The sequence below is a fragment of the Canis aureus genome, chromosome 5 (assembly GCF_053574225.1).
Source record: "Canis aureus isolate CA01 chromosome 5, VMU_Caureus_v.1.0, whole genome shotgun sequence".
Taxonomy (NCBI): domain Eukaryota; kingdom Metazoa; phylum Chordata; class Mammalia; order Carnivora; family Canidae; genus Canis; species Canis aureus.
In genome coordinates, this window is record NC_135615.1 from 84,566,499 (window position 1) to 84,584,742 (window position 18,244).

The window sequence follows — 18,244 nt, forward strand, 5'->3', positions numbered from 1 at the left end:
CAGCTGATTCTCAAGCCAATTGGTTTTCTTTTTGCCTTTGGGATTGATGGTTATAATCCATTGATTTCTCTCTCAGTTGAGATCTTCTGGGGAAAGGGAATGGGACAGACATCTCAGTAGCATCCACCAACATTTAAAATGTGCCCAGTTAACAGTTCACCTTGAATCCATCACAGAATCACACATGCAGAAGGGGGCGTGTGCCGATACATTTACTGTGGATTTATTTATGAAAAACTAGAAAGAGATCAAAAGTGTCTACCACTTGGGAATGGCTAAGAACTATAAAATAGTCACATCAGGGAATACTATGCAGTAGCTAAAAGGAGTAAGATAAATTTATATTGTTTACTAGGCTAGACTTTTAATGTGTATCATTGATTGAAAACATTCAAGTGTCACCACATGTACAGAATAATATCTTTTATGTACCAATATATGCAAAGTCACCCCACAAAATAATGCTTTACATATCTGTGTATGTAAAAGCATAGAAAAGGCTTTAAAGGATTGGAAGACCACCCTCTGTCAAAAAGGTGACAGTGGGTACCACCAGATATAAGCCGAGAGAGTGAAGGAAGGGTGATCAAAAATGACCGTTAGCCTTATCTCCAGTATTTGAAGGTTTTATTTAACAAGATAATATTGTGAAGCCTGGGTAGCTCAGTTGGTTAAGCATCCGACTCTTGATTTCTGCTCAGGTCATGATCTCAGGGTTGTGAGATCAAGCCCTGTGTCTGGCTCTATGCTCAGGGCAGAGTTTGCTCTTTCTCTCTCTCTCTCTCTCTCTAAAATAAAAAAAGAACTCTTTTAGGGGCACCTGGGTGGCTCAGTCAGTTAAGCATCTGCCTTCAGCTCAGGTCATGATCCCAGTATCCTGGGATCAAGCCCCATATTGGGCTCCCTGCGCAGTGGGAGCCTCTCTCTCTTCCCCTCCCCCCACTCATCTTTCTCTCTCTCTCTCTCTTGCTTGCTTTTTCTCTCTTTCTCAAATAAATGATATTTTTAAAAATCTTTTAAAAAATGAAAAGAATATCTTTGTGTATCACTTATATAATTTAAAATTAATTTTTTTAAGGTAGAATGGAAATCTTATGATTGAGAGCATGGTAAGCTGTAATATTGTCCAAACAATATCTGATGCCCCTCTCTGGGGAGAATGATGCTTCTCCGTCTCAACAAGGTCAGGCATGGCTGCATGACTTGGCCAAAGGAAGATGACCAGAAGCTTGCGGAGCCAGCATGTGATTTGCCATATTCTTGTCTCTTCTGCCGTGAGACTGGAGACATTTACAGAGAGGCTGCTCCATCAGCCTGGAAGCTGGAGAAGACAATTGTGGAGCAGAGCTCCAGTTGACCCGTGAAGGCCGTGTGATGTGTAATGTGAGCAGGAATTAGACCTTTACTGTCATAAGCCACTGAGACCATGGGGCCACTTGTCATTGTGGCAAAACCTAACCTAGCCTGACTGACCAGGGATAACAGAGAGCCAGCAGTCACTCTGGAGCAGGGAGTGCAGGCAGAGAAGGAGACAAGGCTTGGGGCCAGAAAGGCAGGGAGGTCCTGAGTGGGGGTGTGGAGAACCCTGAGGGAGACACCAAAAGGGAAGTGGGGAGAAGAGCAGGAGAGATGAATTTTGCCAATTTTCCAACTTTGCTTTAGAACTTTGTCCTCAGTTGCCTACTGATGAATGAGAGCAATTTGGGATGCAACACATTGTCCTTTATCAGACGACGTTTGCCCTGGCCTAACTGGTAGATCTTTTCAGGGAAGTCCTGGGAATTTACTGAGAAAACACTTGGACAATGTCAGGGCTTAATAGTATGTAGTTGTCCGATCGCCCTGAGCTGGTATTAGCTGGGCACCGCAGCTACAGTGACCAGTTCTAAAGTCATTCAGACTTTGACAAAGCTACAGTCAAAATGGTAAAGGAAACCAGGTGGCAAAAAAATACCTGGCTGCATCAACATGACTCAGATCGAACAATAGCAGACATCTAAGTGGATGGCAAAGGACTCAAATAAGCTCATATGGCTCAGTTGAGTCTTTTATTTTAATTCTGAATGATGGAAAAGGAAAGAGCTAATGGGCCACGGGGCACAACAGAAAGGAGGTGTTGTCAGGTGGATCAGGGTTGCAATGCACAGTACCCGGCCAACGACGCATCCTTGAACCTAACAGGAAATAAGCAGTATTATTAATGGCTCTGGGCCTCCATTTCCTCATCTATTAAATGGGTCTAAGAATACCTACTTTGTACAATTCATGTAAATAACAAACAAGTGTGTTGTGGGGGCATATTAAATTAAATTTAATAATTAAATTTAATAGTTGATATATTAAATTAAAATATGCAGATCATGACCTGCTGAATGAGGAGAAATAAGCTACCCATGTGGGGTTGGCACGTAGCTCCCTCAGCATCCGAGCTCCCACCTTGGGGAAGTGGAAACCCAGGGTCGTTTTGATGGAAGGTGCAGTTTCAATACACTCACACGAACGTAATAGACTCATGAGTTTTATTGCTTACAGATCCCAGAAACAGAGTTGGGGGTGCGATGAGCCAAGGGAAGGCCAGTCCTCTATCTCAGGTCTCAAGCGAGCAGGAGAGAGAGCAGGATAGAAAGCACCTGCTACTGATTACGTGGCTGGGGCAGAGATCACTCACTTCTTGAGGGTGTGGCCCTAAGTGGCTATTTTAAAAGGTGCCCTGGGAAAAGTAAAGTGGGAACTTATGGCAGGAATTCTAAGCTTGAGGTTTTTATCTACATGTCCAGACTGTGGAGCAGGGTTGTCATGCTGTAGAATGCCTGGGCAGCAACTCGAAATAGCTGTTTTCTCATCACAGTGAAGTAGAAATTTAAATCCAGAGATACTTCCAGTCCTGAAAATGTAGCCTCTAGGAACGCTCTTCGAGTTGCTCACACGCTCCGCAGCACCCCGCAGTAGAAGAGCTAGCCACCCAACTTCCCAGAAGGTCAGCCCGGTCCCTCCGCCTGTGTCCAGAGATGGAATGAAGCAATGAAGACCACACTCCAGGAGAGGAGTGGACTCAACCCACAGACCTCTTCTAGAAGGGACCATGCTCCTTAGATCTCAGTGCTGCTCAACAGCTGAGTGGCCACCAGATGAAGCGCCTTCAGCGAGTGGTTCCTATTTCTCCAACAAAGACACCTACTGTCCTGCCATGAATGAATCCAGAAGCCACCAAATGGGATTCCTCTTTGCCCCACGTTTTAGCACAAACATTCAACTGAAAGCAAGTTAAGGGCATGCATAGGGGCCTCTGTGCAGTAAACCTGGGCCTCGGCCTATGAAAACCGTTAGCCAACTAGGAACAGGGCCTCCAGAAGACCAGGTAGGACCAGCCTGGGAACTTGCACCAGCTCTTTCCCGGGAATATTTATTCCTCAGGGACAAGTGGTCACCTTGCCTAGTACTCCTTGACATCTCCTGCCATTTCCAAGTACTCTGACTCCGGGTTCACTTAGCTTCTGCAGCAGAGGAAGCATTGATAACCACCCAGCGGAGTAAGCATTGATGTCTACCGTAGAAGAGTTAAGTGTTGATGTGAGGAAACTCCTCCCTCCCTCCCTCCTGTTCTGCCCAAGCATGGGTGGAATTGACCCCACCCTCCACTCCAACTCGGGGCTTAGCCCGGGTCAAACCATTCCATTCCCTCGGTTGTGGCAACTGGACACACCCCTCAGAGAGCCCACAGAGCCATCGAGTTACAATGTGGTTTCTGCTGGGATGACTGGGAATGAGGCAAGTCTATAATAACAGACTTGACTCTGGAGAATGTAAGTGTGCTCAGGGCCATCATAGGCAGAAGTGACGGGGAAGTAAATGCAAAGGAGCGCAGGACGGAGGAAAGAGGAAAAGGCAGCTGGTGGCACTGTTTGAGTGTCTGGATCAAACCATACCTGATTTATCCCTGGAACTCACAGCTACCAATAGGTTCTTTCTCTGATTTAGGCCAGTTTGAGTTGGTTCCATGTCTTAAAACAGAAATCGTTTTTGCTGACACATCTTCCATCCCTCTGGCTCCTTGGACTCCGAGAGCTCCAGGGCACCCCCGTCAGGTGGCTCTGGGCTGTCTTCATCTGCCCCTAGGTGCCAACCATTATGGGAAACCTATCCTTTCTCTCCTGACTCTTCCTGCCCAGACAGTTAAGATTCCGAGCTCAGAGGTAGAGGAATAGCAGGGGAAATGTCACTGTGTACCCAGGGGAGGAGAGGGACACCTGTTTCTCCACGTCCACCAGCCATCGAGAACACCAGAGCCCCATCCTCTGAGCTGGACTGAAGAAAACCCTTGGGACTGCACATGACGTCCCTGCTTCATTCCAAAGCCAGCTGTGACGTGTGACGCTCCTGCTCCTCGCAGCCCAGACCAACCTGAACGCTCCTCGGGGAAGCCCTACTTGATGGTTCACTCTCAGGTGACCGCTGCAGACCGTCAGCCCAAATTTTCCCAATGGTGATCGTGAACAGAGCGCCACCCTCCCCCCAAACCTGTCTCTCCTACTGCTCTCCCTTCAGACATCAGAAAGCTGCATTCCACAGTTCCAGAACCTGAAGCAAGAAGGCCATGGCAACCTCGACCCCCTCCCTAGCCCCGCTCAGCATCACCTACGTCACAAGAGAGAGCCCTGCCGGGGAACTAGAAGCTGGTGGAATGTGTACTCTCGTAGCTCTAGCAGGAAGGAAAGATGATCACAACCTCTTTAGAAAATGGACTAGGGAATCCAGAATCCTCATGGAGCAGGGGAATTGCAAACACCCCATGTCTAAGGTGCTAAGCACCCCATGGAAACCATCCTCCATGTGGTACCAAGTCACCGGGACCCCCAGGTCCTCCAACCGCTTCTTGTACAACAGCGAATCGTCCCGGAGAAGGTCGTACTCACAGCTCACAATGCAAGCCTCGGGGAGCTGAGATATGACCTCATCTTCCGCAATCAGGGGTGAGTTCAATAAATCCAGAGCGAGGCTTGTCTCCAGATAGGCCGCCTCATTGAGGGGCTCTGGGAGCACTGGCCGGTAGGGTCTCTTCTTAAACCTCTCTGGGATATTTTCAGTGCCCAACCATTTTCTATACTTTTCCCAGACTTCAGCAGGCAAGTGGGCGCCTTTCAGGACGGTGCTTTTCCAGGAGGGCTTGATATCCAGGTAACGGTGCCAGCAGTAGAAGGCAAAGTCTCGACTGGCCAGCGGGACGTTCTTGTTCTGCTGATAGGAGGGGAGCTGGAAATGCACAGCCTGGAGTTGGGCATAGATCAGGATCTGAGCACGGATCTTGGGGAGATCCGGGCAGCCCAAAAATTTTTGACAGACTACCGTTGCCACTGCCCCTCCCACGCTGTCACCGCAGACCACGACCCGATCTGGGTCCACCCCGTACACGTTCAGGGACTTCAGGAAGTGGGTGGTGGCCGCGAAGCAGTCTGTTAGCGCCGCCGGGAACTTATGCTGGGGCAACTTGCGGTATCTAGAAGAGGAATCAAGAAACAACAGTTTACACCCAGCACCCTAGCAGAGCCAAAAATACCCGTGGCTAGCGTCCCGTAGGCCAAATTTCTTCCATTAACTTCTCCTGCGGAAGCCCGAGCAGGTGAAGTTAAGGTATGAGGTTCAAGTGAAGTGATAGACCTGAGGACCACAGTGCCTGGCACCTAGGCTCGGGGAGTGGTGGCTGCTGCTCCATCTGCCTCGATGCCCCTTTGGGGCGCAGACGGTGACCACAAGAGCCCTGTCGTTCACCTATTGGCCAACAACTTACCAATCATCAAGCACGAACCCATCTTTCTGAACGTACCTGTTGGTGCGTCCTTGGCTCACACTCGTCACCTCTTATGGTTCTTTTATGAGCAATTCCAGGTCTGCCTGGGTTTCTACTCTCAGTAGCCCTGCCCTGCTCGCGGGTTTTATGGGAGGAGCTTGTAAGGTCTAAGCACCACCGGGTGCAGCAGTTGGCGCGTGGGTCTCCCCCAGGCCGGCGAGTCCCCTCCGGACCATTGCTGCCCGGCAGGTGTGCCAGGCGAGTGCCGGAGCTCCATGCTCAGGTTGCTGCCAAGCAGGCTCACCACCTGGCACGCTAGGCCCTCCCTACTTTTCAAGAGATTCCAGAAATCTGTCGTGAGAAATGCTACCATCTCAAAAAAAAAAAAAAAAAAAAAAAAATATATATATATATATATATATTCTATGGGCTCAACGAACTTTTTCCATTATGATGCCTCCTGTTTTAAGCTACCCTGAGTTCATGCTGGGACAGCAAGGTTTCAACCCCAAGACCTTGTCTACCTCGGATTCATAAAATAATTTTCTTGCAGAAATTTGCTGGCCCACGATGTCGCGGTTCAGCCCCACCAGAGCTGTAAGGAGTGTCGTGGCCACCACCTGGATCAAGACGTCCTCCCCCCTGCAGCAGAGAACTATAACGTGAGTGGTGTCCCCGGGTCCCGCTCCCTCATCCAGGACCGATTCCTGTACTTTTTCACTCTTATTCAGCCAGCTGTGCCACAAGGGCAATGTATTCCTGCCAAGACAATGGTACTTCTCTATGGCCTGTGCGGTTAAAGGCAACCGCAGGGAAGATTAACGAGGAGGGACCACCTGCGCCCGTGGGACCGCGTGCCCGGGGCTGGGGGTGGGGAATGAGCCACAGCACCCCAGGGACAGCCGGGCACGCGTATTCAGTGTGCCTGATGTGGAGGCTCAGGGAAGGGCCATCCCGGTGTCCCCTGCGCCGTGTCCACCAAGGCCTCTTGGAGGCTCCAGACTTCTCCTCGAGGCTGCTCACGGCCCCTCCCCTGCCCTGGAGTCCCCGTGTCCCTCCGGGTCCCCACCTGCCCCGGTCCCGCCTCCCACCCAGCACCCAGCTCCAGCCCTTCCCTGTACTCACCCCACCGCCAGAACCACGGAGCCACTCTTCTTGCACAGATGACAGCAGATGGCATAGTGGGTTTCTAGAAGATAGAAGGGTTCTGGCGTCCACCCGGAGGCAGTGGCTTCCCGCCCGGCCGCCACCTCAGGCTGCCCCTTCTCCCCGCCGCCCGCCTGCGGGGGACCCGGGCTCATCCTAATGAGCTTCGCAGACCACCTCCCCGCTTCCTAGGCTTTCTCCTCGGCCCTCCTGTCCCCACAACTGCCCCTTCGCGTCGCTCGCCCCCCAGCGACTGCAGTTCCTTCGGAAGATCCGCGAGCTGTTGGGCCAGCGTCGCATGCGGCGCGTCCCCCGGCCCGAGGCCTCCCTGGAGGGGACACAACGGTAAGAGCAGGGCCGTGCGGGGCTGGACAACGCGTGGAAGGCGCTGCCGCGCTGCCTGCCGGGGGATCAGCGACTGTTAGCAAGATCACGTAAGGCCGATCGACACGCAGGCCAAACCGAACCCGCGGCTGCGTTCAGTCCTTTATTTTTCCAAGGCTCCTGCAGTGGCTGCTGGCATTCGTTTAGAAGGCAGGGCTGGAACCAAATGAAGGTGTCCCCACCCCGAATCCATGGGGCACCCGTGTAGGGGAGGTGAAGACTATAAAGTGGTCTCAGTTGTGAGTTTTTCCTCTCATTAGCTTTGCTCACATTTCTGGTTCTCCTGTCTGGACCAGAATACGTCCCGGGCAATACCAGGCATGAAACAAAAGCATGTGCTTTTTTGTTTGTTTGTTTTTTACTTAAAAAAAAAAAAAAAAAAATCGGGATCCCTGGGTGGCGCAGCGGTTTGGCGCCTGCCTTTGGCCCAGGGTGTGATCCTGGAGACCCGGGATCGAATCCCACATTGGGCTCCCGGTGCATGGAGCCTGCTCCTCCCTCTGTCTGTGTCTCTGCCTCTCTCTCTCTCTCTCTCTCTCTGTGACTATCATAAATAAATAAAATTAAATTTAAAAAAAAATTTTAAAAAATCATTATTTCCAACTAAATAGAGGTGGTGGTTGTAGACCACTGTACATGTACTAAATGCCACGGAATTGTACCATTTAAAGTGGTCAATTTTAGGGGCAGCCCGGGTGGCTCAGTGGTTGAGCACCTGCCCTCGGCCCAGGGTGTGACCCCGGGGTCCCGGGATCGAGTCCCACGTCGGGCTCCCTGCATGGAGCCTGCTTCTCCCTCTGCCTGTGTCTCTGCCTCTCTCTCTCTCTCTCTCTCTCTCTCTGTCTCTCATGAATAAATAAATAAAATCTTTAAAAAATAAAGTGGTCAATTTTATGTTGTGTGAACTTCATGTATATACACAGATACACAGACATGGATTATGTGCGTATATATATAATATTCCATACACAGGCCTCCTTACTTCCAGAAAGGGAGCAAGACATTCCGTATCTTTGCCACTGGAATGATCCAGGACCCACTAACCCTCTGGATGTGCCCTGTCCTAGCCTGGCTCATCGCCGCCAGGAGGGTGACGGGAGTGTGGCCTCCTGATGGAAGGTGGGCGCCCCCCAGCCCTGATTCCGAGGCTGCCCCACGACAGGTGGGCGTCTAAGGGAAGGATTCTTACTCAGGCTCCCCATGACTGCCCCGCCTCCGTGGTAGAAGACGATGCCAGGCCTGGGGGTGCAGGACAACCCCTTGGGCTGGTACAGCTTCACGGGGACTGTCCCGAAGAGGAGGTCGGTGACCACGACATCTGGATCCTCCTTGAGTGGCACCAGATCATGCACGAAACGGACAAATTGGGGCATGGAACAGATTCTCAGCTTCTCGAGAATCATTCCCTGTTGGTGAGAGAAGAGGGAATGAGGCAGGAAGGGTCTCAAGGTGTGACACAGCAGGGGGGGTGGCTGGAGGGCAGACGGGACCACAGCCCTGCTCCGCCCCCTGGGCCCGAAGGCACCTGCAGTAGCCCCACCCCACCTCGGCCTACATTGCTCCTCATCCTCTCTCCCCCGGACACCTGACAGCCAGCCTCTCCAACCAGGCTTCTGGCCACCCCACCGGGGTCCCTCTAACCCAGAACGCCCCCCACCGTGGCCTGGACATGACCTCGCTTTTCCAGGGACACCCTCCCAGACTAGCCTGGCCAACATGGCCATTCCAAGGGCCTGATAACTGCATTGTGGTTGTTTTTTAAAAGGGGAGGGGTTCTTGTCTTTAAGAGATACCTACTGAAACCTTTTGGATAAAATATGAGACCCAAGATCTGCTTCCTAAGAAATGGGAAGGAGGGAGTGGGGGGGGGGGTCACAGGTGAAACAAGATTGGCCAGGAGTCGGCAGCCAGCGCCGGGGGTGGGAGCACAGAGCGTCTCTAGAGTAGTCTTATCTTCTTTGCGGGAGGTCTGGAAGTCCACATCATAAAAAGTAAAAATAGACAAAGTGTTCCGCCCCGGGCACCCTCGCTCTGCGCCAAGGCCACTTGGGCTTTCGGTGATGCCCGTGAACCTCACACACAATGTTTTCGACACGTAGAACATGTGGGATTACAGAGGAAGGTGATGGTTCTTCAATCGTAGTCATCGGAACAGGTAGGTAGGCGTGCGGGGGGATGGAGCCCGCGCCTCCTGGTTAGGACACCAAGTAGCAAGAGCTGGCGGCCCGTCAGCACGATTACAAGCTCGGAGAAACGAGGCGCGCACACAGCTGCTCGCAGTATCTGCAGCAGACGCCGCACGCTCTGAAGGTGTCTGTGCTTCCCCTCGCTTAACAGAGCCTCGGCCGCTGCGGTCGCCACGCGGCCGGTGACCCTCCCTCCTCACGGAAGGGGACTCCACGCTTCCTGCAGAGGCCGGTGCACGTGGAGAGACTTTTACCTCCCTCCAAACTGAGAGACCCCTCGCCTTCGGGCGCCCTTGGGGATTCGGGGAACCTTGGCCTCAGGAGCCCTGTCGCACCCCCTGCCAGTGCCCCGCGCCTCCTCGCACCTGCCGCCCCGCAAATCAGCGTGTTCGGAGCGGATTTGCTGCTTCTCACTGTCCCCCCACCGACCCTGCCCTGACTTAGGCAGGCTCTGTCTGGGACTTCCTTTCTCTTGTCCATCCTTGACCCCACAGCGAGGACCGGCAGGCGACACATAGCAGTCACGCAACACATCTTTGTAGAAAAGAACCAAACCAGGGGCGCCGGGGGTAGCGGGGGGGTCCGCGATGGGCCTCTGCCTTCGGCCCAGAGCGTAACCCCGGAGTCCCGGGATCGAGTCCCACATCAGGCTCCTGTACGGAGCCTGCTTCTCCCTCTGCCTGCGTCTCTGCCCCTCTCTCTGTGTTTCTCATGAATAAATAAATAAAATATTTAAATTTTTAAAAATCAACAAATAAATAGCAGGAAGGCTGATACTAATTGAGGGCTTGCTCTGCGCCAGGTATCCTAACCCGCACGTGGGATGGCTTCCCTCCCCAGAGCCACGCTGCCGGTTATTTCCCCCTCTTCTGTTATTTTCCCCTTTTCTGCAGATGGGGAAACCGAGTCACGTTTGGGAACCCAGACTACGGACTATGAGGGCCAAGGCCAGGAAAACCACGACAGATCGAGTCTCCCGCTTTTCTAGACGCCGACCCCGCGGGTAGGAATCATCCACCTGCGGGTCCCTCTCCTCCTGCACGGAGGCTGGCAATCGCTCTTCCTCATGTGAGAGACCTAACCTTCTGGAGTCCCAGCGTCACCACCGGTCCCCGTGGGCAACATTGATGCGGATCCCCCAGGATCCGTTTGTATCTGTTTTATTAAATGCACACCCCAGAAAAAAAAAAAATAAATAAATAAATAAATGCACACCCCAGGAACCACGCGCAGAACCCGACCATGTCATATGAATAGTTGCCCGTCTCTCCAAGGTAACAAGACGTATAGAGACAGGTCATCTAAGGTCACATTCTGCAGTTTTGCTCATTTGTACTAATTTGCGAATTGGCCGCGTGTCTCTTTGCTGTCGCTGGTTCCAGCAGGTAGGAGGTGATGGAGCTCGAACTTCAGAATAACTCGCTCCTAACTCGACAGCACGTCGGTGCGCGCTGTGCGGACAGGAAGCAGGGCGAGCAGAGCAAGGGTGGGTTTTTTTTTTTCCCTCTTAACTGAGGAAGTAAATCATCTTTTCCTTTGGTGGCTGCGAGCCCGGCGCAGCTTGAGCAACACCCCCGAGGGCTCGGGAACCTGTTGGCTAATGCGTTACCCAACACAGGCCGTGCAGACCCGCGGACAACACGGGCAATGCGCAGCCGCGAGCACATTGGACCCTCCCGGTTCGCGCGTTCCCACCAGGCCCTCAGCCCTCGGGAGGAGGAGGACAGAAGCCACGACTCACCCACGTCATCAACAGCTCCAGGAGGCAATGGAGGACCCGCAGCCTCACGGGGTGGCCGACAGCCGCGGGGACGTCGGCGCGGAGGAGGTGGCTGCAGACTACCCAGAGCCCCACCCCCAGGGAGAAGGCGCAGGCCGCCTGCAGGACAAGCAGGAGCAGGGCCATCGCTGCGCCAGCGCCTGCGGCCCGACGGGAGGCCGTGCGAGAGCGGCCACGGGCCAGTGCTGGAGCCGGCGATGCTCCCGCACTTATACACCACACCCTGCCCTCCACACCTGCCCATCCCCACAGCATTGGCCAGGCCAGGTGAGTCACAGACTCAGGTGAGGACGTAGTTCTAGGACAGGGCCCATGCGGAGGACACAGAAGCTCATGCAGCCTGACTCAGCTAGAAAGGAGAGCTCCGGAGTTCCAGCGTGCATCCTGGAGCGCCCTTCCCGGAAATGGCCCTGGGGAGGTCACCCTGCACATCACAAATACCATTCCCTCCCACTGCGCTCTGTGGGCACCCACCACCCCCCTCATTCTGCTCTGGCCACACTTGCTATTCCTTAGTCTGCCAAGGAGGCCCCAGGGCATTTGCACCTGCTATTCTCTGTGCAACATCGTTCCCCGGACAGCCGAGCAAAACCCCTCGCCTACAGGTCTCTGCTCAAATGCCACCTTCTGAGGGAGGCTGGGCCTGGCCACCTTATTTAAAGGTCTAACTCCCCTCCAGCATCCCTCTGCCTGATCCACACACACACACACACATCCTCACTTTGTCTTCCAGGCCTTTATTATCACCCCAAATACCACACGCTTCACTCATTCCTTTATTGCCCGTGGCACGTCGCCTCTGTGAGGACGGGAGTTGTGGTGCCGCCCCTTCCTCAGAGGCTGGGTCAGGGTCAGCTACTTGCTGGGTGCTCAGTAAATGTCTATTGAATGAAGGAACCAATAGACGAGCTTTGTCCTTTTCGTTGTAAAGCAGGAAACACTGAGCTCACCTGCCTTCCCAGGTTGGGTCGGAGATTGATGTCAGCGTCCAGCGCTTCCCTGATGGCCCCACCTCAGGTGCACGGTCCTAGGTGCCTGCCCCCCGTGCGCCTCCCCGCGGCACCTCATGGGTAGACGCCGCCGGGGATGTTGCTCAACATCCTGCAACGTGCACATGACCCCACAATGAGGACTCACCTGGCCCGGCAGGTGGGGAGGCCCCAGGAGGAAAGGCCTGCGTTCGTGAGACTTGGATTAGAATCTCAGCTCTGCTCAAGCCCGCAGTTTCGCCGTGAACAAGTTCCTTACCCTCCCTGAGCCTCGGCTCCCAAGACTCTAAGGTTGGGACAATAACCGTCCCTCCCCGTAGTTCAGTGCGCGTCTCTGTGAACCCAGTGAAATAGAACATTGTTGCATGTCGTTTCGGTTATTTGGGTTTTTTTTTTCCTTTATGGACTCATGCGAATTTATTTTGTGCGCTTGTACCCTCTACCTATTTTGCTATTTTTGTTTATCCTCTTGCGCTGATTTCAAAGATATTTGCGATCACAATACTTGCGTGGTGGCAGATGGGGACTACACGTATGTGGCGAGCACGGAGTAACGTGTGCGATTGCTGAGTCTCCATATCGTACACCTGGAACCCGTAGAACACCATATGGCAGTTAGAGTTCAGTAAAAAAAAAAAAAATTAATTAATATTTTTAAGGATATTTTTTTCTATTTGCCTTTCAACTCTGTGAATGCTGTTTTTCTGGGTAGATGTTTATCACTGTTATGCCGTGAAATCCCTCATCCGTTCTCACATTATGCTTAGAAGAATCTTACGGTTTGTGAAACCATATGACACTGATTTTAAAAAGGAAGAATTTCTTTGTCAAAACATAAATATCTGAGGCGCCTGGGTGGCTCCGTCGGTTGAGCGTCTGCCTTGGGCTCAGGTCATGACCCCAGGGTCTTGGGATCGAGTCCCGCATCGGTTCCAGGCTTGGTGAGAGCCTGCTTGTCCCTCTGTCTCTGCTTGTCCCTCTGCCTCTGCCTGCCGCTCCTCCCACTTGTGCGCGATCTCTCCCTCTCTCCCCTCCCCCCATTCTCTGTCAAATAAATAAATACAATCTTAAAAATAGAACAAACAAAACATAAGTATCTGAACTTCACCCCAGAAATGGAAAACCCAGGTGGCCTGATTCCGACGAGAGGGACTGGAGATCGAGGAACACAACCTGGAAACCGTGCAAAAGCCGGGGCCGAATGAGAGGCTACCGACCTGTCAACCCTGAACCTTTTGTATCTCGGGCACATGTTAGGATAAGTAAGGCGGCTGCTCTAACAAATGGCCCCCGTAAGTCAGATTTTCAGGGGATTAAAGACCTTTCTCCCCCTCCCAACAGAGACGTCTGCGGGTCTGGTGGGCAACCAAGCCGCTGGGTGATTACGGCACCCGGCTTCTTTCCACCTGAGGCTCACGGCCCTAGCACCTGCCCTGACACCCCAAACCTTGCCGGGAGCCCGAGGAGCAGTCCGCTCGTGGAGGAACCCGGGCAGGAGAACTCGAGGGCCAGGCCTGGAAATGCATCCCCTTGGCCAGATGGCCTGACGTGGCCTCACCTGGACCCGTGGGATCCCGGGGAAGGCCAGGCTTCGCCTGCGGAGGATGAAAATGAAGCTGCTGAATTCACAGGCTCTTCCCGGCGGCAGCCTGTGGCCCCCCAGGCGGGAGGAGGCCCAACGCGGCGCCTTGAAACCCCCAGCCGCGTGGCAGGAGCAGGCGCCGAGGGCGGGCGGGCTGTCAGGAACCCAGAACCTGCCGGCGTCCCAGGAAACCCCTGCCGTCTGGGCGCCGGGGAGCTCGGAAGCCCCGGAGGCGAGGTCAGACGTAGAGGCCTCGGGTGGCCGGTGCTCCCCCGCCCGCCGCATCTGCTCTGCTGCCTCCCGGCTCACGGGACCCCCTCTCCGGGCCGCCGGGGCACCTGGCCCCCGACCCAGGACACACTGCAGAACAGGGAGGAGGGTGCACGTGAAGTGAATGCCAGGGTGATCGTGACCCAGAGCCTCGAAGCCCAACCATGGGGCCGAGGGCTCCCTGGGCCAAGGTCAGGTGACCCTGTGACGCATCCTTGCCCTGCCCACGCTCCCGAGTGCTAGTCACAGAACTGCTAGCAGTCTTTTCCTCTGCGTGTTTTGCCGCAATGTTGTTCGGCACAGATGGTACACCTGCTGTGGAAGCCACCTGTCCCCGACTGCAGGGGCTGCTCTAACAAAGGACCCCAGGCCGGGGGGCGGGGGCTTAGCCACCGAGGTTTAGGGCCCCCCGCTTCTGGAGGCTGGAGTCTAAGGCATCTGCAGAGCTGGCTTAGTGGGCTCTGCAAGAAAGAGCTGTTCCGGGGGCTGTTCCATCTACCGCGCCCCCCTCCCGGCCGCGGTAATTCTGCTACAGCTGCCTGCACCGACTCACGTCAGGACAACGCGCAAAGCCCGCACAGGCGAGCACAGCTGGTGACATCGGGGCTCTGTCCTCCTCCCCTCGGATCGGGGCTGCGTGGCGGGCTCCCTGTCTGCTAAGCCACCCCACGGGGGCAGGGCCGACTCGTCCTCCTCCCTAGGCCCCCACGCTGCTGTGCTCCCCCGTGCAGGCCCTGCAGGAAAGTGGATGGCACAGGATCCTGCCGGCGGGGTCCCCGCGGGTCAGCTTCCCAGGAGGAAGTGAGGGGCCACCGGCAGGGCCGAGGTGGATGCCCAGCACAGGGGTATTTGCCCCTCCAGCCCCTTGGCTCCTAGTCAGTTGGTGCTGAGCTCGCAGAGGCAGGGGGACCACGTTCTCCTTTCCCACGGCTGCCGTCACAAATGTCGGGCTTTAAAATGACACCAGTCCGTCCTCGCAGAGCTCTGGAGGCAGGAGCCGTAAATCAAGGTGTCGGCAAGGCTGGGTTCCTGTTAGAGACCCACACCTGCTCCCTGTCCTTTCCCGGCTTCTGGAGGCGCCCGTGTTCCTGGGCTCGGGCGCTCCCCGCACCCCTGCTGTTGGCCCACCTGCCCCCCGATGCCCACCTCTCCCGTCTCCCTCTTAGGGTGCCCGTGACTACCTCGCACCCACTTGCATGGTCCAGGGGAATCTCCCCACCTCAAAATCCTTAACGTCACCACGTGCGCAAAGTCCCTTTCGCCGCATAAGGTAACGTAATTGCGGGTTCCGGGGATCAGGACGTGAAAGGCTCTGGGGGGGCTGCTTCAGCCACGAGGCCTTTGGCTTTGAGAGGTCAGCGCGGGAGGTTTGCCTTCCAGACGCCTCCGCCCACTCCAGGAGCTCTTGCTCTTCCGATTAGGGTCGCCAGCGAGCCCCACCGAACTCCCCGCACCTTCCAAGGACGTCGGAGACTCCGCTCCTTCCTCAGGAAGTTCTCTGAGAATGACTTGTCTGATGCTTGCCAGGAGCGGGGAGTGCGGGCAGCGAAAATGGGTGAAGGGGGTCAAAAGTCACAGACTTCCAGTTATTTGTTTTTAAAGATTTTATTTATTCATTCATGAGAGAGAGAGAGAGAGAGAGGCAGAGACACAGGCAGAGGGAGAAGCAGACTCCACGCAGGGAGCCCGACTCGGGACTCGATCCCGGGACCCCAGGACCAGGCCCTGGGCTGAAGGCAGCGCTAAACCGCTGAGCCACCCGGGCGCCCCCCCAAACTTCCAGTTATAAGAGACATAAGCCTGAGGGCCGTGAGGACCCCGTGAGCAGCGCTGCGGGCTGCAGGCCGGCCGCCGAGGGAGGACCCTCCGGACCCTCATCACAGGACAGAGAAACCGAACTACGGGCAGCGACAGAGATTAACTAAATTCTTTCTGGTGATCATTTTGCAACGTGTCTGCATACACATTTGGAATCACTACGTCTACACCCAAAACGAATGCACTGCTGTCCGTCCGTCCATTGCATCTCAATAAAAAAACGAATAATTACCTGCCTCGAGTGTGGCCTATTGGTGGCCCTTGTCGGGGGCATGCTTGTCTCCTTTGCTTCCTTCCTTCCGTCTTCCGACCGTGTGCACCTCTGTGCATGTTTCACTTTGACTTCTTTGCACGTGAAAATCCTCTGTGAAAAGAACCATCAGTGACAAACCACGAGAGACCCCTAACTCCGGAGAACAAACAAAGGGTAGTGGAAGGGGAGGTGGGTAAGGAGATGGGGTGACCGGGTGACAGGCACTGAGGAGGCCACGTGCTAGGATGAGCACTGGGTGTGATACTACAGGTTGGGAAATTGAATTAAATTTTTAAAAATGTAAAATTAAAAAAAAAAACCATTGGGAATCTTTAACTTTTTTTCCCCAGCTTCCAAGTGAATAAAGGGGGAAGGTATGGAAAAAATGACTAGAATAATCCTCCTTAGTAGAGTTTCTGCCTTCAGAACTTGCTCCATAAATGGATACCGAGCACGTCTGTCTCCTTCCCCACCTTCACGCCCGCTGCGAAGGGCTCTTAGTCCCCTAGGAAAATCCAGCCGCGCTGGGGAAGGAAGTGAGGGCGAAGGGGCGGGGGAGCGGCGGGGCAGGTGTGCACGTTCTAAGGGAAAAATGAGCTGGAAGTGGTTTCCTGCAAACACATTCCCGGGCTTGAAGAAATAAAGGCAGAAACTCCCTGGAGCCAGACTGAGTCCCTGGCACGGGGTTTTGAAGGACGCTGCTTGGGGAGGAGGCCGACCGGGGGTCTGCAGGGGCGGGCGGGCTGTCTGCACACGGAGGCCGCAAAAGCTGTATCAGGCCACCTGACCCTTCGGGTCGCTTCCTCGGATGCAGGCACATCTAAGGGGCGACACTCGGGCGTGATGGTTCAGGGAGCCACGAGGAAGGGCCCCGCCCCAGGAAGCAGATGGCACATGAATTTAAACTTGGGGGCAGCCCGGGTGGCTCAGCGGTTTAGAGCCGCCTTCAGCTCAGGGCGTGATCCTGGAGTCCCGGGATCGAGTCCCACATCAGGTTCCCTACATGGAGCCTGCTTCTCCCTCTGCCTGTGTCTCTGCCTCTCTCTCTCTCTCTCTCTCTCTCTCTCTCTGTATCTCTAATGAATAAATAAGGAAAATCTTTAAACTTGGACCAGACTCCAGCGGTGCCGGCTCATCCTCCACGTGGCACCAATATGGCACCAGATTTGGAAAAACATGTCTCTATGTGTAACTCTCCTTGTTGGCAGCATGGGACAGCGCATTCATTCATTCATTCATTCATTCATAAGTGTTTGGGAGTGCGTAGTCTCCTGGCAGCTGTCTGGGGAGAGCCTTCCTGAGGAAGCCCCTGGGAAAGGAAGGGACCCGCTTGGGTTTCAGGAGCTCCTCCTACCTCAAGGACAGGTAAGCCAGCTTTGAGTTGCTAAAGGCTGAGTCAACTTTCCAAAATCTGAAGGAAGGAACCCTGGCAGCCTCTTCACAGCGGCTTTGTCAATAATCCATATCAAGGTCACGGTGGCTTTAAGGCTAGACGTGGTGGCCGACAGGTGGAGCACCTGCAGACCCGCAGGAACCCTTCGGGATATCCCACTCCGTCCGGATCACTCACTGCTGGGGGCTGATTGTCAGTAAAACAAGGATTCTTCATCTTTTTCACGCCGCACACCCCTTCTCAGAATAGTGTTAGTACTTTGGTAAAAACAGTGTTTCTAAATAACTCTCAAACAGACACAGATTTTCAAGGAAAATTAATTACATTAAGATGATTTTCAATTTCTGATATAGAAATAGAAGTGCCTTTTTAAAAAACCATTAAACAGCACGATCTAGTGGCAGATCTAGTAATGCCGCATTTCGAAAGAACGACGAACATAAAAGATGTTTTGTAATATTTGCCACAGCTGAAATACATGAAGATATTTGTGATTTCTATCGGTGATAAAATCTGGTCAAGCACTGTTACTGCGGCCTGTGGCCCTCCCTCATCTCTTCCAGGAAAAAAGAAAAATTCTAAATTTCAGTGAGAGTTTCATGAAAATAACAGTATGATTTCTCTCCCCCGTCAAGCTCTTGACACCTTGACTGCCGGC

General features: G+C 53.9%; 1 protein-coding gene across 1 annotated transcript; it reads right to left on the reverse strand.

Moving 5' to 3' along the window:
- Window positions 1-2,505: 2,505 nt before the first annotated feature.
- Window positions 2,506-14,723, reverse strand: AADACL3 (arylacetamide deacetylase like 3). Its single transcript, XM_077896514.1, has 7 exons — window positions 14,676-14,723; window positions 13,829-14,212; window positions 11,243-11,380; window positions 8,505-8,721; window positions 6,911-6,974; window positions 4,402-5,494; window positions 2,506-2,996 (listed from the first exon to the last, which is right to left on the reverse strand). The coding sequence occupies exons 1-6, from the start codon at window positions 14,721-14,723 to the stop codon at window positions 4,720-4,722; spliced, it is 1,626 nt and encodes a 541-aa protein (XP_077752640.1). The 3' UTR covers window positions 2,506-2,996; window positions 4,402-4,719.
- Window positions 14,724-18,244: the final 3,521 nt, after the last annotated feature.